Source organism: Macaca mulatta, chromosome 9, assembly GCF_049350105.2.
Source record: "Macaca mulatta isolate MMU2019108-1 chromosome 9, T2T-MMU8v2.0, whole genome shotgun sequence".
NCBI lineage: Eukaryota > Metazoa > Chordata > Mammalia > Primates > Cercopithecidae > Macaca > Macaca mulatta.
The window spans coordinates 122,435,005-122,459,265 of NC_133414.1; the positions used below are offsets into that span (position 1 = coordinate 122,435,005).

Consider the following 24,261-nt stretch of genomic DNA (forward strand, 5'->3'; position numbering starts at 1 on the left):
AGTTTGATTCATTTGAAGGCTGTGAAGCAATTAGAGATAAGAGGTTATTAAAAATAAAGTAATTTGGCTGGGCGTCGTGGCTCACACCTGTAATCCCTGCACTTTGGGAGGCTGAGGCAGGCAGATCACGAGGCTAGGAGATTGAGACCATCCTGGCTAACACGATGAAACCCCGTCTCTACTAAAAATATAAAAAAATTAGCCGGGCATGATGGCGGGCGCCTGTAATCCCAGCTACTCAGGAGGCTGAGGCCGGACAATGGTGTGAACCTGGGAGGCAGAGTTTGCAGTGAGCCGAGATTGCACCACTGCACTCCAGCCTGGGCAACAGAGCGAGACTCCGTCTCAAAAAAAAAAAAGAAAAAAAAAGAAAAAGTAATTTATAACTATTTTAGTGAGTTTCAAATATCATATACCAAAACTTGTTCCTGCTGTATTGGGCATTTTATTAGAAAATTTGAAAATAGTTTTGTTTAGCACATTCTGATTTGCTGTGCTTAGAAGGAAATATATTAGTGATTTATTTATTTATTTATTTATTTTTTGATATGGAGTCTCGCTGTGTCACCAGTCTGGAGTGCAATGGCGTGATCTTGGCTCACTGCAACCTCTGCCTCCTAGGTTTAAATTATTCTCTTTCCTCAGCCTCCTGAGTAGCTTGGATTACAGGCACCCGCCACCACGCCCAGCTAATTTTTATATTTTTAGTAGAGACGGGGTTTCACCATGTTGGCCAGGCTAGTCTCAAACTCCTGACCTCGTGATCCCCCCGCCTCAGCCTCCCAAAGTGCTGGGATGAGCCACCACACCCATCCTAGTAATTAATTTTTAAATATTCTCGAGATCATAAAATTTTAAATTTCATCCAGATAAAGATTTCTTATGTAGATTAATTTACTCAGGCAAATTCCTGTTAACTTTATTATTTTTTAGATTTTAACTGGGTTTATAATTTGCCATAATAAAATTCCATTCATTTAAAATTGTAGTCAACAATGTTTAGTAATAGTTGAATGGAATAGAAAACAATTGATTTTTAAACATTAGCTTGAGGCTACTGCTGTTTAGTGCTTTATGTTAAAACTTTTGTTTTTTCAAATGGTGGTCCTTGATGGAGAAATGTTTTCTAGAAATGGTATAGAGAACTGTATTCTACTTCTATTTAGGATTTTTTAGTTCAGATATGGAAAAGCTGGAGCTCAAACATATTTTTTGAGTTTGTCACCTTCGATTTGCAAAATGGACACATCTTTCTTGGCAGGTGAAGATTTTGGTAGAGCTCTTGAGTATGGCGGAGTTAGATGCTAGTACAGGCCCAACAGTGGTTAGGAATAAATAATAGTTAAAAATTGTTTATCTTTTAACAACAGTTTTACTGTTTTCAATAAAGTACAATTTGGCTCCTCTCTCTCACTCTTTTCCCTTCCTCACCCTTTGCACTTTTAGATGAGAGAACAAAGAAATATGTTAAAAATTTAGATTTAGGGTTTGTTTCAAACTTCCTTGATTACTTGATCTTGAAAATTTAGGATTTATTTTGAACTTCCTTTGATTATCAATCTAGGGTGACTTACAAGTAATGGGTAATTATGCTGATGTCTCTTGACAGTCTTACATACCCCAAGATGGTGTTTTCTGATTTGAAATTTTTGGTGGAAATGGGAGTTCTTTTGAAGTGGTATAGATCCTAACACTGACAGAGGACTTCTAAAGATAATTACAAATCAACTGACAAGCACGTATTAGGCATTGACCGTGTGCTAGGTAATGGGGATAGGATAAAAGAAGTAGAAGTCCTAAGCCCTGCTCTGGAGACTTATAGTCTAGGTAGAAGACAAAAGATATTATAAGCTTCTATAAGCAGCATATAATTAAGTGCTAAGTTGTGTGTGTTTGAGATGGGAGTTGAGGTAAACTCATAGCAGGGGTTATCCCAGGCTGAAGCTAATATGAACACCTTAGACACGAGTGGTTATTCCTCTGCATGGTTCTGTCTTGGAGTTTGCCATAATTGGTTTTTATCATGTTTTCAGTATGTTTAAAAGGGCTTTCAGGAGAAATACTACATCTGAGTCATTTTTGCTCTTTTAATCATTATAGTTGTCGCCTACTCTGGGGTGAAAGTGAGCTTGCAGCTTTTCAGCATGGATAAGATAGATACAGGCCTGAGAGTACATTTGGAGAATGTGATACAACCTTCTTATTAATTTATAGTTGCTTTCCTGGTATGTCTCTGATGACAGCTAAAATACAGTGTCATTTTTAATGGCTGTGTTTTCTATGAAGGAGTGTCTACAATGGTTCTCCCTCTTTTTGTGGTGGCAATGTTGGTGAATGCCCAAATGTCTTGTGAAAACAACCAAAAGCCTCAACGGGACAGATCAATCTATCATTACCTCTAAGTAAATAAGGATAACTGAACATCCGATTCCTTAGCCCTCCATAATTTTCTTTTTACTTTTTTTTTTTTTTTGAGATAGAGTCTCGCTCTGTCGCCCAGGCTGGAGTGCAGTGGTGCAATCTTGGCTCACTGCAAGCTCCGCCTCCCGGGTTGATGCCATTCTCCTGCCTCAGCCTCCCAAGTAGCTGGGACTACAGGTGCCTGCCACCACGCCCGGCTAATTTTTTTGTATTTTTAGTAGAGACGGGGTTTCACTGTGTTAGCCTGGATGGTCTCGATCTCCTGACCTCGTGATCTGCCAGCCTTAGCCTCCCAAAGTGCTGGGATTACAGGTGTGAGCCACCACGCCCAACCAGCCCTCCATAATTTCTTAGAGGTCATTCTGTTTTGGAGTACTATTGAAGATGTCAACTTTATTCTAGTAGGCCCTATATGATGAAGAGCCTAGTAACTTTTGAGATCATGTATTTCACCTTGTACATTATATTTTACCTGAGTGCTTCTCATCCTTTAATAGAGAAGCCCAAGCAAGATGTTTGCATGGGAAATCCTGTGCCTTTTTAAACTTTCTGCCTGCTTTAGTGCATCAACCCGTGATTATTGATTTTTAAAAATTTTAACCCATAACCTATCTCTTGTAAGCTTCCCTAAAAACTGAGGTTAATAGGGGATTTTATGCCATTACAGAAAAATCTATGTTTCATAGAATGCATTATTTTCTGATACTTTTATCCTGAAGTAACTAGAGCAAAGCCGTCCCTTTAAAATCTAAAATTAAATGAGAAAGATACAGGTTTTCTAACGTTGAAGTGTAATGGCTGAATTAAGATAAGGGAGAAACCCAGAAATTAGGAAAAGGTACACTTAGATTTCTTCTTCAAAAATCATAATGACTAAAATGAGGGTGTCTATTCCCTTTGAATCTTAAAAGAGGAATTCTCAAATTAAAAAAAGTCTTAATACAATGTGTGGTAACTATCTTACTACCCTAATAAAAATAGAAATAAAATCAAACCAAGTTTAGATCAGTTCTTTGATTAAATATTGCTATTGGGCTTTAGTAAGGAGATGTTAGGCATATGTTTCTGTAATATATTGGTTACTGTCATGGAGGACAGCCATCATAGTTTTTTCTGAGCCATCTGTTGGTGTCATTGTCAATAGTGAACTCTTTGGCATTTGGACCATTGATGCAACCAAATATGTCATTTTTCTTTAGAATTGTTATGTTTGTAGGGTTTTTCTATCTTGATTCACTTTATTCCAGCCTGATTCACAATTACTCCTTTACAGAACAGCTTGTATTCGACAAAGCTGTGAAAAAAATTACTCTTTTCTAAATAAGGTTCTTTTTTTTGATTAGAAATTCCATCTTTGCAGTTAAAACATTTGTAAACATAACACAATTTAGATAGAGCTGATTGACTTTTCAAGACTGCTATTTTTATAATGGAAAATGATTTTTCTTAAAGAAGCAATTTGGTGATATGGGCCCTTAGGACTTCCTTGAAAACAGTTGGAATTTACTGTTAGCATATATTGGGTCAGATGAATGAGGGAACATGGGTTTGCTGGTTTGCAATGTTCAAGAAATATTGATATTTTAGAAGAAAATACAGAATATATGTTGGGTCTTATTTTCTACCATGTCCAAGTATCCTTCATATGCCTTTTGTTCTGTGATATAACAGTTGTTGGTGATCCTGAAAGATGTTTTAGAACTTTCATCCTGCAATATCTGAAAGGAAATGTAGCCAAGATTGGAAAATGTAACCTCCATACTCTACTGGCTTCTTTAGTTGGAGTAATAGTCAATATGTTCTTGCTATTGGAATATACTTAGGCAAGAGAGCCACACAACCTGCCTGATGAACAACTAAATTATTGATTGGCAATAATTGAAACATGTTCCCCTCCGCCTGGCTCTTCCTTCTTTTCTCAAATCCCTGGAACTGTATAGATTTTTCAGGGCTGTTCTCCTGAGCTATTGATGAAATGAAAATAATAGTACTTGTGTAGCAGTCCTTAGAAAATTGTAATGGTATTGAGCTGAGGCTGGAATCATATAAAATAAATACTAGAGCTCTGATTCCTGTCTCATTTAATCTTTTCCTGGGCTTTTCTAGAGGAGAGTCAAACTAAGATTTAGACAAATATAAATAGAAGCAAGTCACACAGTGTAATGTTGCAACCCAGATATAACTTGAACCCAGTCTTTTACTTGATAAAGAGGAGATAATTGTAATTGGTGTTAATCTATCAAACCATCTTTCCCTTTTCAGAAGGGTTTTAAAAAATAAAGTAGTTCTTAGGGTTCACTTTCTATCTGCCTAAAAGTGCTAATCTGTAAGTGCCCTACTATAACACTGAGAAAATTTCTGCCTTATCAGAGGAGAGCATGCCCAGGATTGGTGCCAGGTGTTGTGTTATGCTAGGCTGCCTCCAAAAGTTACTCTCAAAAACTACTCTTCAGTTGGGCCCTTTGTGGTCAGGAAAAAAAAAAAAAAAAAGTGATACAGTATAATGAAAGAGAGCTCAGAACAATTAAGTAATTTAGAAATAAAAAGACATACCAAAACATCGATTCTCTATTATTATCGGGGACTATGGCATATTTTAAATTCTGTGAATTTTATTTTTCCAGAGGTTGCAAATGGCCTGTAAATGCCTCAGTTGTTAACAACGACAACACCACCACATACACATACACATTGGCCAACAGTTCACTTTGTTACCCTTTTTCTACCGCAGATTTTATGTCCTCCTCACCAAAAAACAAACTGCATTTTGATTTTGGGAAAATTGTTCTAAAATGGGACTTTAAAAATAATTCCTGGCTGGCTTAACTGGATTGGCAGATGTCCAGCAATGCCAAATCATTTGCCATCTGCCAGTAGTAAGCATGGTTACCACTTTTAATCGTTTAACTCTCTATTTCAGGTTACTCATATTCAGTACAAATTATGAATATTCGCCTTCTGGGGTGAATTAATTCTTGGGTCAGATTATTCCTGTTCCATTTAATAAAATGTCTTTCCTCCTACATGAATATATCTCCTTAAAATGAGCTATTTTACAACTCACATCTTATTAGTAGGGCCATTTTTAAAGGTGCTTTGCTATTTTCATTTTACGCTTCTAGATGAACAGCTATATTACAAAGCATTCTTTAAATGTGCTGTTTTGTGCTATGTAAGATCACCATTTTAATTAGAGATCAGTAACAGTATTTCATCATTTCCCTCTTCCATCCTGGACAATAATTTGATATAATAAAGCAATTATACTGGGCTCTGGGTAGGAATAGAGCTGTGAGAGTTAGATTTAAACTTTCATAGAAGAGTAGACTTAATTCTTGCATTTTGTATATAAAACTAGGTCAGTGTCTTATAGAACGTTATCACTGTATCTCAGATCTCACTTGCCAGCACGTAGGAAGTTTGTTTTGGTTTCAAAATGTACTTTACCCCATGGTGGCTGGCAGGGTACAATACTATTGACATCACTGTGTTTCAAATAGAAAATTAACAAGTAGCTACTGTTGTGATTGCAGATTGCCTTCCCAGTCCCTGTGAGAGAATGCTTTTTCTTTTGGACAGCAACACTTCTCAGCCCCTTGGTACCATTAAATCAGCCAATGGGGGCTGCCAGAATAGGGATGAACACCAACAAAAGGCCAAAGAGTAGAAAAACTGTTAATAAGGCAGAAATCTTTAATCAGTTTCCAAATTGATGTGAAAGATAATTAAAAAATATTCTCTACCATCGATGGCTAAGTTTTGACAGTAGTCCAGGTTCAGAGCCTGATCTCTCTAGAGAGGAGTATCCCTTTCCGTCCACCCAAACCCCTGGAAAGTTGCCAAAGGAAAATAAGCTATTTTGTATTTAGAACAAATTGCCACTGTTTTCTCCAGTGATGTAGCCCTATTTCCCAGACTTTGAAACTTGGAATACAGAAAGTTCTTGTGTGACTAAAGAAGAAATATGGTGAATGAATGATCAAGTTTTTCTTTTTAACTAAATCCTTATAAACAGATAAGAGAGGGTTTTGGAAGTATGCATAGAAACTAAATTTAGCACAGAATGGATGTCAAGTGAGCAATTTCTGTTAAATCACTTTGGAGACTGGGTTCCTTGTGGGAGTTCCAGTCAAGAACAAATGCCTCTGGAACAAGATTTAATTATTATTATTTTTTTCAAATGAGGCTGTCAAAAATGAAGTCTTCCTTAGACATGAATGCAGGATAATTAAAAAAATAGTTGTTTATATGTTCTGCACTATAGTCTTCAACTTAGCAAGCAGTCCATGGATCTTGTAGGCCTATGCATACACTAGTTTCTCATTTATCACATGGGACTAAGAACTGTTGATTTAATTTCTTTCTTCTTTGCATTGTGGAATATTTCTTTCTGGACTTTCCCTTCTCATACCTTGGTTTTCTTAGCTGTTTCTTTTCTGTTTTCCTAGTCCTAGGCCCCTATCACTGTAAATACTTTGATAAAGTCATTCTGTCGTAAAAGCTGCAGTTCTTAAACTCTGCTTCACTATTAAAAAAGGTGTTGGCCGGATGTGGTGGCTCATGCCTGTAATCCCAGCACTTTGGGAGGCTGAGGCGTGCTGATTGCCTGAGCTCAGGAGTCCGAAACCACCCTGGGCAATACGGTGAAACCCTGTCTCTAGTAAAATAAAAAAATTACCAGCACTTTGGGAGGCCGAGACGGGCGGATCACAAGTTCAGGAGATCGAGACCATCCTGGCTAACACGGTGAAACCCCGTCTCTACTAAAAAATACAAAAAACTAGCCGGGCGCGGTGGCGGACGCCTGTAGTCCCAGCTACTCGGGAGGCTGAGGCAGGAGAATGGCGTGAACCCGGGAGGTGGAGCTTGCAGTGAGCTGAGATCCGGCCACTGCACTCCAGCCTGGGCTACAGAGCGAGACTCCGTCTCAAAAAAAAAAAAAAAAAATTAGCCGGGCGTGGTGGCACGCACCTGTAATCCCAGCTACTCAGGAGGCTGAGGTGGGAGAATTGCTTGAGCCCGAGAGGCGGAGGTTGCAGTGAGCCAAGATCGTGCCACTGCACTCCAGCTTGGGCAACAGAGTGAAACTATGTCTCAAAAAAAAAAAAAAAAAGTGTTGACTCTCATGAAGAGTTAAGTTGGAGACTGTTGGTTACTCTACATGTAGACATCTTTGGTGGTGTGCACCTTAACATTTGCTGGTGACTTCAGTTGCACCAGAAAACAAAAAACAATAAACAAACAAACAAAAAACGGTTAAGAGTTCTGGCATTCATAAACAGATCTCTCACAAATGCTAGCCTGGCATCTGATTATACTGTTTGGAGGTCCTAGTATTGATTGTTACCTCAACTTTGGTGAGTTTAAGAGTCCCAGAAACATCCACTAGACATATTACATCTCTCCTCCCCACTGTGTGCCAGTCATTTTGTTTATTTGAAAAACAGAAATGACTGAAAGTATGGCTTCAGTCTCAATTGAAATACAGTGTGATTAGTATAAAATCAAGTATTATCTGAGGAAGGAGTATCCCTAGGATGATCTTGTGGAAGAAATTGTTTGGCCATGGCCTGAAAATGAGTTAGATGCCCACCAGGTGGACATTTGGAGAGAATGGCATTCCAGGTAGAGAAATTGGCAAGTATAAAAAAGCACATTTGGTTATGGAAGCGGTTTGCAAGGGTATGAGTTATGGGAAATGAGGCTGGAAAAGTGGTAGGCAGAGGACTAAATTACAGTCTTCAAACAGGTAAAGATTACTGACAACTTGAAAAATCGTTACAGCATTTAGCTCAGTGGTATAATAGGGCACTGTTGTTTACTGATGATAATTGTTACTGACTGAGTAACACTTCATGTTCTTCATATTTCTGAGTTGTAAAGACTAAATAACATTTCAGCCTATGTGGAATCTGTGTAGTTTGAGAAAGAATATGCTACTATTTTGTCATCATTAATTTACATCTCCCTTTCCTCTCTCTTCCGTATCTTCTCTCCCTTCTCCCTTGTCCCTTATTTTTCCCTCTTCAAACCTTTGAGAGACATAATCCCAGCCATGAGTCAAAAATGATGTTCCAAAGTCTATAGTGATGTGTAGTGATTTGCTCTAGCAGTCTGAACATAAATTCCTGGAGATCCTGGGATGTAGTACAGGTTGAGCATCCCGACTCCAGAAATATGAAATGCTCCAAAATGTGAAACATTTTGAGCATCAACATGACTCTCAACAGAAGTGCTCATTGGAGCATATCAGATTTGGGATTTTTGGATTTAGGATGCTCAGCTGAATATAATGCAAATATTCCAAAATCCGAAAAAATGAGAAATCCAAAACACTTCTGGTCCTAAGCATTTCACATAAGGAATACTCAACCTGTCTGAAATAATACGAAATTTGAAGTCTTCTTTTAAAAACATATTTTGCATTATCTGTGCTTGTTTTTATATACAATGTTTTTCTTCCAAATTTTTGAAAAAAAATTAGGACTTCTGGAAAGGATAGTATAACCCTGTGGCTTCAAATATCCTCTGGCTCAGTGTTGAATACCTCTAGCGGTATATATAGCCTATGCTAAAAACTATTTAGATTTTATTGAAAGAAAGTGGTTTTAAAAAGTCTCCCAAGAATAAGTAACATGCATCTCAACCATTTTAATTCTTATTTGTATACAGATAAGCCCTTTCATGCTGAGGCTGACAATGTGACAGAATAATTTATATTATTATATATTATATGTAATTTGTATAATTTGCAACTTTATAATAACACTTGATATTTCTATTTGATTATTTTATAAGATACCAATTAAGACTATTTAAGTGAAAGCTGCTTCTTTTTGAAAAGTGAGAAGAGAGTCCCAGCTATTTTCCTAAGTTTTTATTTCTGTCATCATTAAGTCCCATGACTACCACAATCAGATCTGACGCTAGGGACATGCCACTTGCCAAGTTACTACCTGGGAGTTAACAGTCTGTTTATTTTCTGTGAATTAGAGAATATATGAGTTGTAGGTGAAACATACAATTATCAAATGCCATTTTGTAGAAATAGCTTGTTTAGCTTTTTTTTTTTTTTTTTTGTGAGATGGAGTCTCACTCTGTCACTCTGGTTCGAGTGCAGTGACGCGATCTCGGCTCACTGAAACCTCTGCCTCCCAGGTTCAAGCGACTCTCCTGCTTCAGCCTTCTGAGTGGCTGGGACTACAGGCGCGTGCCACCACTCCTGGCTAATTTTTTGTGTTTTTAGTAGAGACTGGGTTTCACTGTGTTAACCAGGGTAGTCTCGATCTCCTGACCCCGTGATCCGCCCGCCTCAACCTCCCAAAGTGCTGAGATTACAGGCATGAGCTACCATGCCCGGCCTTTGTTTAGCTTTTTTATTTCATGAACAGAATAAGCTGAACAGCAGAATATGATCGTACATGTTTTAGTAAATAAAACTCAGCCACAATATGCTTTTGATATATCAGGATCCATTTTTAATGTCATTTTTCATTAGGAAAACAGGCAGGCAGGGTTTTTTTGGGGGGTAAATTTGGGTTTTCAGAAGATTCTCAACACATTAAGTTTTAGAGACACTTTGGTATATAGAATGTGTAGGATAAGTAGCTAGCTGCTGTCACATGCAGGAGTGTGTGTCGGGAGTTGGGAAACCTGGCCACAAGCCACTGCAGCTTTGAAGAATGTGGCTCATGGGAGGACTCATAGCCTATTACGTAACATTCAGCAGAGAGGAAAATATAAGCACTGTCTCCATCACTTGACTTGCTTTCCATTTTGATTTAGTTACCTGGTAAAGTCTAGGTATCCTATAGTGGAAGAATGAAAGACAAGCAGGTTCCAATGAAGGACCATGCCTCCAAAGGCATCTGCCAGTGGATCATCTGTGGGGCCAGGCAGGGGTTAGATTTATTATTGTTGGACAGGGGCATTAGAGTTTTAAAGACTACTTGAAAAACATCATCAAATGATACTCGGTTTGTTTCTGAAAGGGTATTCTTTCCTCTCTTTTCCCACAACAGTGTACGCTTCCTATAGTTGATACACCTGTGCTTTAAAATAGCACAGCTACTAGTGGAGCCATTTTATAGCAAAATCATTTCCCCTTCATGTTCTGTGGTACATCAGTTTGGCAGTAGAGGTTACAGAGTTTGAAATCAAAGGGAGCATTGGTTCCTTCAGGGAAAAATGATCCCAGTCTTCCAAAATAAAAGCCAAACAGACTCTAATTGTTCTTTATCCCACAAGGGGCTTGCCCTTTTTTGAAGGTGTGGTTAATTTTGATAGGACTCTTCTCTCTAACAGGGTTAGTGGCTGGGAATTACCTTTTCCCCTGGGCAAAACCCACTTTAAAATCTCATTTTAAAACAGAACTCAAAGTGTCTTTGAAAATAAAAGTACTTTGGGAACTCTTCATTCTCCAACCCCCTCCCTCAGCAAGGCAACTCCAGTTTTCTCACAGGGCACTTCCTGCTGCAGTACTTTAATTCTAACTTTGTTTTACTATAACTCATGCTAAAATAGGAAAGGTTTCAGTTTTACAGTTTTTATTAGCTGTTCATGTTTTTTTAAAAAGGTATATGTTAAATAAAAGTAAAGTAAATGTCTACCAAGGAGCTACATGTTTTAAAAAATCAGTTTCCATTAAATGTAGTTCTATAAATGTTTCAGTACCAGGTTTTTTCTACTTGCTGTTTGTCTAGTGTTCATCATAATATTCAGAACAGCAGCCTTAACTTTCCCCGTCCTTCTTTCCCTTCTTTTACTAGAGGTGCAGGACCATGCCTTTCATGAATCCTTATTCTCTGTGTCAGCTCTTCTCTCCCTTAGAGACTTGAAAAACATCATCATATGATAGTTGCAATTTTTTTCCTCAGTGAATAAGGAATTTTTTTTTTTTTTTTGGTGGAGTCTTGCTCTGTTACCCAGGCTGGAGTGCAGTGGCACGATCTCAGCTCACTGCACCCTCCACCTCCCGGGTTCAAGCAATTATCCTGCCTCAGTCTTCTGAGTAGCTGAGATTACAGGCATGGACCACCATGCCTGGCTAATTTTTGCATTTTTAGTAGCGTCGGGGTTTCACCTTGTTGGCCAGACTGGTCTCGAACTCCTGACCTCAGAAGATCTGCCCGCCTGGGCCTCCCAAAGTGCTGGGATTACAGGCGTGAGCCACTGCACCCAGCCCGTGAATAAGGATTTTCAAATCAAACCAAGCTATTTTCTTCTATTGCTTGTCTTTTTTCCTTCCCCCGAAGTCTTACAGCATCCATGATTTGGCAACCTCATACAGGAGGCTCTTGAGCTACCAGTCACATGAGAATGAAGGCAAGAAAAGAAAGGACCAGATGGCATCAAAAGATATGCCTTTCTAGGTCACTGGTGGTTAAGCTCGCAATCTGGTTACCAACAGGGAGACTTATGGGGGAAAGGGTGGAGAGCAGCACCATTGTAAAGGAAGAATAATTTTGCCATACAATTGCTGTTCTAAGAATTTGTAGGAGAGAAAAAAACTTACACATTGAGGAGAATGGATTTTTCTGATTTAACTCTTTCCAGTTTACAGTTACAGGGCATCCATTGCTCTTGGAAGGGTACATTTACCTAAGTGGCATCTAAGGACATGTGATAACTGTGTGCATTATTTGGATGGGACTCTCCCTCTTGGTCAGCTGCTGTTCAACTGCCATTAACCATTTGTTATTCTACTCTCCAAATGCCTGTTTCATTTAAATACAAAAACTTAAGGAAATGACATTTATCTTCCACAGGTACACCTCTCTCCACAAGAGCAGAGGAAATAATTCACTGTTCATCCTTCATATTAATATCAATTTTGGAGGACTGTATTTACAAAATATGAAGAATGGCATCACTGGCCCTTGTGAGAGATCTCAGGGTGTATTTTCTTGGTGTAAGCTGTATCTCAGAGCAGATGAATAATTATTTGACAATAAATGTTCAGTAGTGGCTAATAAAAAATACCTTATAGAGCATTCTGCCTTCCCTGTTCATTTAGGCATTTTTCAAACTTTGGTCTGGGTACCTCCTGATTTGTCAGTGCATTGCAGATCCTCAGACAGCTGAAACTAGCTGATTATTTCCTTATAGAATTCCAGCTCAGTTGTTTTCCCTTGAAGGAGAGAAAATAAGGCATTTAAAATTTTATGTTTTTTTTTTTTTTTTTTTGAGACGGAGTCTTGCTGTGTCTCCCAGGCTGGAGTGCAGTGGCGTGATCTCGGCTCACTGCAAGCTCCGCCTCCCGGGTTCACGCCATTCTCCTGCCTCAGCCTCCCAAGTAGCTGAGACTACAGGTGCCCGCCACCACGCCCGGCTAGTTTTTTGTATTTTTAGTAGAGACGGGGTTTCACCATGTTAGCCAGGATAGTCTCGATCTCCTGACCTCGTGATCCACCCGCCTTGGCCTCCCAAAGTGCTGGGATTACAGGCTTGAGCCACTGCGCCCGGCAAAATTTTATGTTTAAACATGCTCTCCCAGTTTATAAATTTAGGTCCTTTACTTTTTAAATTACCTGGAGAATCCTTGCTTTTTCATAGACAAATTCAATATTCTTCAAGTCCAAAGTCAAATTTCAACCTCTTTTTCAAGTCTACCTCCTCTGATTACAATCTCTCCATTTATTCAAATTCTGTTGTCCTTGATATCTGTATGACTCATTCAGTGTGGACCAAATGATACAAAACAGTATGTTTCTTTCTGTAGTCTAGAACGTAAACTCTTAAAGTTAACATTTCTTTTTTACTTTTCTTTCTCAAGCAGCTATCTGAAACAGTGCTGAGTACGTAAAATCCATGTAATAAATACATGGAATGATTAAAGAGAGAAAAAATTTTAATATGTTATTTTCATTCTAGGTTTTAGCAAGTATCACAAAACGGAAAATAGACCCACCTTTCTTTTCCTTGATATGAAAGTTTACGGAATCATTTTGATCTCCCCTCTCCTCCCCTCCCCTCTCCTGTTGTTCCTGAGGCAGACTTTCACTCTGTGGCCCAGGAAGAATGCAGTGGCGCCATCTCGGCTCACTGCAACCTCCATCTCCTGGGTTCAAGCAATTGTTGTACCTCAGCCTCCCGAGTAGCTGGGATTACAGGCATGCGCCACCATACCTGGCTGACTTTTATATTTTTAGTAGAGATGGGGTTTTGCCGTGTTGTCCAGGCTGGTCTCGAACTCTTGGCCTCCAACAGTCCGCCCACCTCAGCCTCCCAGAGTGCTAGGATTGTAGGCGTGAGCCAGCATGCCCAGCCCATTTTGAAGTTTCTTAAAAACTAAAAAATACAAGATAATTCTTACATATACTGAAGTTTTGGAGTTAATTCGAACAAAATTGACAAGGTATTCTTGTGGTAATGTGCTTAACTTTACTAGTTGCTTTGTTGAGTTTTTTAGAAGACTGAATTTAAAGCTGGAATGTCTATTAATGTAGCTGCCAGTCTCTGTTTCCACGCTCCAGTCATATTATATGAGTGCAGTTGTTATATGCCATAATTATCTTAATGAAGAGTTTAAAGGCACTTTTTACTCCAGTGTTTTGTTGTTGTCGCTGTTTGTTTGCTTTTTCTGGTCTGCTGAGCAAGAGTACTGTGGTCACATGGGAATCCTCACCTAAGAAATTTTCCAGTTAAAGATAAAAATTTAGCTAAAGGTTCCATGCATTTCAGTAGTATAGTATGGGAGGAAAGTGACTTTGAAGTTGTTAAATATCATTAAGGAGAATCCATTGATACACCTTTAATTTAGGGATTCCTTTATCCACATCACTTATGTCAGGTTTCAGCCTGGACCCAAATATTAGACTTGAGGTACTGAACTCAATAAAGAAATTTGAAATGGAAATACTGTCAGACCTTTAACTATAGTTAGGTTAGTAGGTGCTAAAAGAATCTTAATTCATCAGCCAAACCTCTGACCTCATTACCTTTAATCATCCTTGTTTATCATGACATAATTGGCTGCTTATTGCCTTCTCCTACCTCTCTTTCAAATTGCTAGCCTTTTAGAATTTCACTTGACATTATTTCTTGTCTATTAAGACAGAGAAAGCACATAGTTTGGTGTATGAATTAGCAAAACCATTTTGGTCCTCTTTCAGAAGAGAATGGAGGGTATGTGTTTTGTTCTTGATGCAGTTAAGACAGTTACTGAAAGTTCAATTATAGGTCCTTAAGGAGGAGGGGTAAACTATGAACATATTTGTGGATTTTCTTTTCAGATATGCTGTTAACTGCTGGATTACCTTATCCCTTATGAAACACAGGACCAAAGATGTGGACTAGTATTGTTTTAGGATGAAGTTAAATATTCAGAACTCTCTCATCACCATGATCATAGTTCTTTTAGGGCACAGGGAAGGTAAATCCATGAGGTTCTCTGCTATCATTTCTAGGAGAAATTTCTGTCAACTTTCCCACAGAAAGGGTACATTAGAGAATGCAGTGACTTTCAGTAAGTAATTTTTGTCACCTGTTGTCCTTGTGGATTGGAGGCAGGTAGTGAGAGAGAGGAAGAGAGAAAAATAAAAAAAAATTAAGCTAACAAGCTAGCACACTTAGATAAGAAGCAGGGGGTTATTTTCTGGGTTATTTCTGTGGCTAGAATTGACCACAGGACATATATTTTGTCTAATCCTACCCTAGCTGGTCACAGAATTTTGCTTTTTCTTTTGTATTGGGGTATAAGAAATCACCATTTTTATAAGTGAAAAGTGGTTGAATATCAGAAATTTCATATGGTTCAAACTAATATATAACAACATGTAACACACTGTAGGATGGCTACAGTTGTAGAGAAGTAGGGTGTGTGTGTGTGTGCACGCGCATGCCCACACATACATGTGCAAACAAGTAAAAGGTGGGAGGGAGGAAATAGAAACTTGTGAGCATTTTATACTCCCTCGGGGTACCACAGCTGAAAACCTCTCCTCTCGCCTGTGGTTTTAGTTATTCAAGATCAAATACAATTGTCCTGGTATGTTTTCACACTTCCATATTATACAGTTGAGACAGTTTATGGGGTGAGTTAAAAAATAAACCATCTTGACAGAGATGGGGATAATAATCTAAAGTGACTGTTGTCTAAAGAGTACAACAGAAATAGAGACTGAAATGCAGCGAAAGTGGAGAATTAGGGGTGTAACATCTATCCTGTGGGCTGAATAGATGCAAATTATTGTTTATCTTAAAATAGATTTTATGATATTTCTAGTGAAATATCCAGACTGTGCTGATTTGACTTTTTGTCTTTCTTAGACGAGCTCATCTGCGCCTTTGTTTAGAACGTTTAAAAGTTCTGATTCCACTAGGACCAGACTGCACCAGGCACACAACACTTGGTTTGCTCAACAAAGCCAAAGCACACATTAAGGTGAGAATTTTTACTTTCAGATTTGCACAATTCACTCGGTTCTGGTTTAATTATTGGCACTGATTCCTATTCATATATATCAGCTAGTTCACCATGCCCTTCTTAGTAACTGACCTCAAGAGAAGTCTTTCTAAAAACTTATCAGCTAATCTGATGGGAGCAACATAACTTGATTAAACTAAATTGTTTTGACAGTGTGGCCATTTGAAGAGCTGGGAACACTAGGAAAATAACAATTACCCTCTTCATACTCAGAAGGAAGGCAGTTGTGCCCTCTGGTGGAGATGACTTCATTTGGCTGCGTCCTTCAGTATTTTTCCATCAAATACCACACTACAGAGGAAGTTTCTCTGTGGAGATTACAGACTTTTAGAAGTCCATCTTGTTCAGTAACATAGCATTCATTACATACACACAAAAGTAAAGACAAAACTATTTTTCATTTTTAAAAATATGTATTTATATGCATTCTCATTTCGGAGGCTTTAAAAATGTATTTATGTATTTTTATACACACACACACACACACACACACACACACACGCGTGTATATTCATTCATGTTTTCTCTGCCAAAGAAGGAATCAGTTTTTTTGTTTGTACTGGACTATACACAAATGTAAAAATCATTTCATCATTTCAGAAACTTGAAGAAGCTGAAAGGAAGAGCCAGCACCAGCTTGAGAATTTGGAACGAGAACAGAGATTTTTAAAGTGGCGACTGGAACAGCTGCAGGGTCCTCAGGAGATGGAACGAATACGAATGGACAGCATTGGATCAACTATTTCTTCAGATCGTTCTGATTCAGAGCGAGGTAGGCAACTTGCCTCTTCTTTAATGAAATACTAAACATCTCTATATCTGGATTTAGGGAGGGTATGTTGGGAGGCACCGTATTTGCTTTCTTTTTAGCGAACAGTGTAACACTGTAGGTTTTATGCAATCATAATATTGTCTGGCAGAGCCAGTGTGGGCTATTAAACTTTTTGGTTTTTTTTCCTTGAAAAAAAAATATATTCATATTTATATATTTATATTATATATTATATAATGTCCCTCAATATGGGTTTGTCTAATGTTTTCAAATGATTAGATTGAGGGTATACAGTTGGGGTAAGGAATATCACAGAAGCAATGTTGTGCCCGGTGGCTCACGCCTGTAATCCCAGCACTTTGGGAGGCCAAGGTGGGTGGATCACGAGGTCAGGAGATCGAGGCCATCCTGGCTAACACGGTGAAACCCGTCTCTACTAAAAATACAAAAAATTAGACGGGTGTGGTGGTGGGCGCCTGTAGTCCCAGCTACTTGGGAGGCTGAGGCAGGAGAACGGCGTGAACCCGGTAGGCAGAGCGTGCAGTGAGCCGAGATCATGCCACTGCACTCCAGCCTGGGCGAGAGCGAGACTCCGTCAAAAAAAAAAATAAATAAAATAATGATGTGCCCGTGTCAGGAAGATACATGATGTCAAAGTTTTTATTACTGGTGATGTGAATTTTTATATGTAGATTTTAAAGTACAACACCCTTTATTTCGCTTTCCATCTATCCTAGAATATTTGTCTTTGACAGAATTAAAGAACAGAAGTCAACCAAAAAAGAATGGTTTGAATTTTACTGATCATTCTTCTAAAGCTCCCACCACATCAGGCTTCATATCACATTAAAAGATCCCAGAGGTGAACACTGGTGATTTGAAGCCTTACATTTGGAGAAAAGAGCTCATGAGCTCTTCAGGATTCTAAACATGAGACAAATGACAGGGTTTTTTGTTTGTTTTTAGGACTCTGATTTTGTTTTTTGGTTTTGACTTTTTTAAGTGGAAAATTTCAAACATACTTAGAATAGAATAATGAACTGTATACCCACCATTCAGTTTGAATAGCTGTCAACTTGTTTCATCTGTTTTTCACTACCCTCACTCTCAGTATTTTTTCTGGAATGCTTTAACTCAAATCCCAGATAACATCATTTTGCCCCTAAATACTTCAGTATGTATCTTGTTTTTTTTGTTTTTATTTTTTGAGACGGAGTCTCGCTCTGTCGCCCAGGCTGGAGTGCAGTGGCCAGATCTCAGCTCACTGCAAGCTCCGCCTCCCGGGTTCACGCCATTCTCCTGCCTCAGCCTCCCAAGTAGCTGGGACTACAGGCGCCCGCCACCTCGCCCGGCTAGTTTTTTGTACTTTTTAGTAGAGACGAGGTTTCACCGTATTAACCAGGATGGTCTCGTTCTCCTGACCTTGTGATCTGCCCGTCTCGGCCTCCCAAAGTGCTGGGATTACAGGCTTGAGCCACCGCGCCTGGCCTTCAGTATGTATCTTGAATAAATAGGATTTAAAAAAATGTAATTATAATGCAATTATAATACCCCACAAAATTAATAAAATCAGATAATCTTATTTAATATCATCTAATATCCAGTCTGTGATAAATTTTCTCCAGTTGTCTCAAAAATGGTATTTTACCATTGGTGTGTTTAAATCAGGATCCAAAGGCCACATTGCATTTGTTTGATGTGCCTTTTAAGATATTAATCTATAATAATTTTTCCTGTTCCACACCATTTTGGTAGAAACAAAAACTGATTTCTATACAACATCTCAAAAAGACTTCTTTGGCAGAGAAAACATTAATAAATATATAGGTATAGATCTGTGTGTGTATATATGTACATATTTTTTTAAACATCAAGAGACTGAGTCATTTTTCTTATAGAATTTCCCACATCCTAGATTTGTCTGGTTGTATTCTCATGGTGTCATTTAATATGTTATGTCCTTTATGTTTACTGTAAACTAGTTGGTAGATGCAGAATACTTCATAGGTGGTGCTTTGTACTTCCTGTTAAGTCAGTATTGTGTCTAGTTGTCGCACTTTTAATATTAATCAGTAGGTTCAGGTAAGGTCATTTTAATACATTTATATAAATGTATCAGCCTTTAACTTAATAGTTTTAGCAATTATTGCCCTTATTTCATTGAGGTGTCATAAAATAGTGGTTTTCTAATTGTGTCATTCCTCATGTACTTATTAACTGTTTTTCTTCTATAAACATTTTCTCAACTTTTCCGTTATCCTGAAATAAAGTTCATACAGGGAAGGTGGGATAAATGCTTGGTCTTGTTTTTTGCTTTATCAGTTTCCCAAACAGAGCTGGTACCATAGCAACTTCCAGAAGTAACAAGTTTTGGTTTTACTGGTTTTTGATTATATCATGAACTCACGTTTTGCTGTACCGAATGTGTTCCAATCCATTGCAGTCATCCTTTTAAATTCTTTTGAATGCTCAAACTGTCCCAGATTTGGTGAGTAGGAGCCTTTCAAATAGTTTCTTCATCCTTTTTAACACAACCCTAGGAGTTCTTGTTTTTCTGTTCTGTTATTTTTCTATGTAAAAGTTTATTTTTGTGTGGCACTCAGTTTTCAAGAAAAGTCTACCAGAGGCAGTAGCAAGAACCTGAAGGACATGCTGCATTTATAACAGTGAAGTATAGCAGAAATAACCCTGAATTAGGTATAGCAGAAATAACCCAGACCTTGGTGTCCTGGTCTTTCCTCTATTGCTAACTAGTGGAAACCTCTTCTTAGGTCTTTAGGTTTTAGCTGTCCTTCCTGTTACCTCCTCCTTGTACCCACCCCAACTACCTCCAAATTTCAGAGAGGAGGGTATATTTCATCACTATAGCTCTCATATTTTTTTTTAGTGTTCCCAGTATACCTTACTTTAGTAGTACCTTACCAAGTACCATCCTTATCCTGAGCTGGCAACCTCCTTTTTGTAGTGTTACAGGGGCTTTTAGTTAACATCTCTGGTACACTTGGCTAAAGCAGTTTCTCATTTTTTTAAAAAAATTTTTAAAACATTTTTAAATTTTATTAAAATAGAGATAGGCCTTGTTGCCCAAGTGGTCTCAAACTCCTGGGCTTCAAGCAATTCTCCCGCCTTGGCCTCCCAAAGTGCTGGGATTACAGGTGTGAGCCGCTGTGCTGGCCATCATTTTACTTTGTTTTGACTGAGTTCAGCATGCTCTTTTGAATAGTGTGCCTTGTTACTATCTTCTAGTTGTAGGTTGGATGAATGTTCAGTGGTGTGGGGAAAAATGGTTTCTGAAGCAATATGGATATAGAGCAAATATATGAATTAATAGATTATTTGGATAGCTGCCTACATTTTAAAAACACAACTCTAGAATCTCTAAAACTTTTGAAGCAACAAGCCCTTTTGAAAAGTATATTCCTGGAAATAGCTTCACCCTGTCCTTTTGGCCTCACAAGAATCCACTTTTTTTTTCTTTTGAGACAGAGTCTCGCTGTGTCTCCCAGGCTGGAGTGCAGTGGCGCGATCTTGGCTCCCTGCAATCTCTGCCTCCCAGGTTCAAGTGATTCTGCTGCATCAGCCTCCCAAGTAGCTGAGATTACAGGCGCGTGCCACCATGCCCGCCTAATTTTTGTATTTTTAGTAGACACAGGGTTTCACCAAATTGGTCAGGCTGGTCTTGAACTCCTGATGTCGTGATCCACCTCCCTCGGCCTCCCAAAGTGCTGGCCGCACCTGGCTGAATCCACTTTTTTTTTTTTAAAGCAGTTGTGATTAGTGTGACCCCTTAAAGTCAGTGCCAAATGTGAAAGAAACATCAGGCTTTGAATTTGTTTTAAGGTAACTGAAAAATCCTGGGTTCACTCTAGCTCTGATGGGAGAAAACAACTTTTTAACTCCTTTTTGTTTTTAACGTGTATTGCTTTATGTATATTATTGGTGATTGAATATCTAGTATTTAACAATTAAGATTTTTTTTTATTTGTAAGAGACAGGGTCTCACTCTGTCATATAGTCTGAAGTGCAGTGATGAGACGTGGGCACACTGCAGCCTCAACTTCCTGGGCTCAAGAGTGATCCTCTCACCTTAGCCTCCCGAGTAGCTGGAACTACTGGCTCACCCACTGTACCCAGCTAATTTTTGTGGGGTTTTTTTTTTTTTTTTTGGTAGAAATGGGGTCTCACTTTGTTACCCAGGCTTGTCTCAAACTCCTGCGCTCAAGCGATCCTCCTGCCTTAGCCTCCCAGAGTGCTGGGATTACAGACACTGCATCCAGCAACATTATCTATTGATAGCTGAGTCAAATATTTATTTATTTATTTATTTTTTAATGTTTGGTTTTTAAGTCTGTATACTACCACCAAAATGGATCTCACTATAATCTGAAGACTTTTAAGTCTCAGGCCCTTATTTCAAGCTATATTTGATGCAAGAAAGTTAAATCTAAGACATATCCCTCAAACTCTACTTTATTATGACTTGTTTGACTGACTAGTTGAAGATCTTTATGATGAATCCTAGAAGTCTGTTGAACTATCTGTAGAATGGCACCAACAAAGGCCTGGATGGGTAAATTTTCTAGTTTGCCTATATTAAGTTTATGCTCCTGCCCACCATTTAAGGCAACCCTGATTAATAAACAGAACTGAGAATTAGTTTGTGGTTTAATGCAAAACAGATGTTTTTAAACCACTTGGGGGTTAGGACCTTTTAATATTAAGCACTAATTCCCAAATACGCCAAGTGGTTTTAGTGGGAGGTCCAGACGAACTGGCGTCAAAGGATTTAGTAAATTTGCTGCCTAAATTCAGACCACCACTGTATGTCAGACATTCCCCTTGGCAAAAAAATATTCCTGTCTCTTCACCTTCAGTTCCTCTGTTCTCCAGGGATCACTGATAATAGGCTTGTTGTATTAACATTTCTTATACCTCTTTTCCTCATGCCGTTAGTTTTTGAAGGTGTGCTATACTTGATTATTAATGTTCTTTTTTTTTTTTTTTTTTTTTCCTTTGGCAGAGGAGATTGAAGTGGATGTTGAAAGCACAGAGTTCTCCCATGGAGAAGTGGACAATATAAGTACCACCAGCATCAGTGACATTGATGACCACAGCAGCCTGCCGAGTATTGGGAGTGATGAGGGTTACTCCAGTGCCAGTGTCAAACTTTCATTCACTTCATAGAACCCAGCATGACATAACAGTGCAGGGCAAAATATTCACTGGGCCAATTCAATACAAACAATCTCTTAAATTGGGTTCATGATGCAGTCTCCTCTTTAAAACTAAACTATACTTGAACAAAAGGGTCAGAGGACCTGTATTTAAGCAAATACTTAGCAAAAAGTGGGGCAGAGCCTCCCAAGGAGAACAAATATTCAGAATATTCATATTGGAAAAATCATAATTTTTAATGGCAGCAGAAAACTTGTGTGAAATTTTCTTGATTTGAGTTGATTGAAAAGAGGACATTGGAGATGCCATCCTCTTTCGCTTTTCTAGTTTGCTCATACTACATTGAGTAGACACATTTAAGGATGGGGTTATGAACCCTTCCTGAGCTTTATGGTCCTAAAAGCGAAATAAAAAGTATTCAAATGAAAAGACAAGAAAATCAGGTATTAATCTTGGATAGCTAATGAGCTATTAAAACTCAGCCTGGGACAGTTTATCATGAAGCCTGTGGATGATCAATCCTTTATTATTATTATTTTTAAAAAAAGCTCATTTCATGCTCTGCAAAAGGAGAGACTCCCATGAAGCCTTTTGAAAGGGATCATCATGCAGCTCAGCTTTCTGTTGGATTCCATGCTAAGCAAGCTAACCTTATCCTGCATTGTTAGCACTAGGGCACCCAACTGCCAGCTCTCCATCCTGCTGCCCTTAGGCCACATGGGAGCAGTTCATGCATGACAGCCTCTATCCTACAAGGCCTATGAGTATGGATTGGGGGGCCAGAAGGAAAAAGCTCCACGTGCCTCTGTGTCTGCGTGGGTCAGAAGAGTTGTGCACGCAGACTAGCAGGCCAAGGTCTGAGCCACAGCAGCATTTTTATTTCAGATTTTGATAACTGTTTATATGTGTTGAAAACCAAAATGACATCTTTTTAAAGCTTATCCATAAAAAAACATAGATGTCTTTTATAGTGGAAAAACACATGGGGAAAAAAATCATCTATTTTGATGCAGCATTTGATAATGATAAAACACCTCACACCTCACTCTTTATAGTGCACAAAATGAATGAGGTCTGGGCTAGGTAGAAAAAAGGTCAATGCTATTTTTGTTTTTAGAATCATTACCTTTTACCAGCTTTTAACCATCTGGTATCTATTGTAGACACACTATCATAGTTAACATAGTTAAGTTCAGCACTTGTCTCATTTTAATGTAAAGATTCGCTTCCATTTTCCTACAGGCAGTCTCTCTCTTCCTCACAGTCCCACTGTGCAGGTGCTATTGGTACTCTTACGAATATTTTCAGTAATGTTATTTTCTTCTAAGTGAAATTTCTAGCCTGCACTTTGATGTCATGTGTTCCCTTTGTCTTTCAAACTCCAAGGTTCCCCTGTGGCCCTCTCTCTTACCCTGGGAAGGCCTCTTGGAGACCTTACCCCTGGCTGTTTGGACTTTGTATACTTTAAATAATTTAACTACCCTTAATTACTTAAAAAAAAAAAAAAAGCTTTATGATTTTCATAACTTATTGCTGATTTTAATGGATTGTTAATTTCAGTCCTGTAGTTTTATTTTATGTTTAGATAGGGCTGGGCAAGGAAAAAGAAAATAAAGACAACCATATTTAGCAGTGCAGTTGAGTTGTGTGTTAATGTTAGACTATCCCTTTGTAAGTGGCACTTTAACAGCATTCACTGCTTCTATATATAGTGTACCATCTTGGTCATATGTTACGCCTCAACATATACTTGTTCTTGTGCTCTTCCTGTGCCTCTGGAAGTTTTTCCTTGATTGTGCTATGTTTGAGTGGAAGAAATTCTTTGAAGTAGATGTGAGTGAAAAACTGCATGCCTTTAGAAGCCCAGTATCAGAATTTGCTACGTTTCAGGTGCTAGGGACTTAATGAAAAACATGACAAAACAATTCATTTTTGTGGCCCAGGTAAATTATTTCTGCTTTCACTTATAATTACTACTGGCTGAGTGAAGATGTTGCCTCTATATTTGCTTACTCTTGACCAAGTGTGAGACAGTTTGAAGAGTGTGCTACCATGGAAATTGAATGAAGCCAGTGACTAAGCTTCTGTTTTATTATTCTCATGGCCTTCGCATGCATTATTTGCCCTAGGGCATTATTTGGGCCTTCATTCAGAAGAACTTGAGGTGCTGCCATTTCGTTGTATATGTACAGGATTATGGGCTGGAAAGCATTTGTTATATACCTATAGTGCACATTTTAACTGCCCCCTAAATTATTCCTTCCCTGGGTTTGTTTTCTTTGGGGTGGTGTAGATTGTATGACGAGTAAGAAGTATTAATTTTTTAAAAGACAAATCAACTTTGAAGACACAAAAGTTAATTGGAAGAAATAAAAACTGTGAACGAAGAATACCCGAGTTCTTTTTGTACCATCCTTCTTTATGAAGGCAAAAACATGAATAGGTATCCACACCTAAAGAGTTAACT

At 38.4% G+C, this 24,261-nt stretch overlaps 1 protein-coding gene across 10 annotated transcripts in view; it reads left to right on the forward strand.

The window, feature by feature from the left end:
* The window catches only part of MXI1 (MAX interactor 1, dimerization protein), an 81,184-nt gene extending 57,225 nt beyond the window's left edge, over positions 1 to 23,959 (forward strand). For 9 of the 10 annotated variants that reach the window (XM_015148137.3, XM_028853257.2, XM_028853258.2 and 6 more), the window contains exons 4-6: positions 15,691 to 15,805; positions 16,448 to 16,619; positions 21,640 to 23,431. In XM_015148137.3, coding sequence (XP_015003623.1) covers positions 15,691 to 15,805; positions 16,448 to 16,619; positions 21,640 to 21,803 — 451 coding nt within the window. In that variant the 3' untranslated portion in view covers positions 21,804 to 23,431. 10 annotated transcript variants of the gene reach the window in all.
* Positions 23,960 to 24,261: the final 302 nt, after the last annotated feature.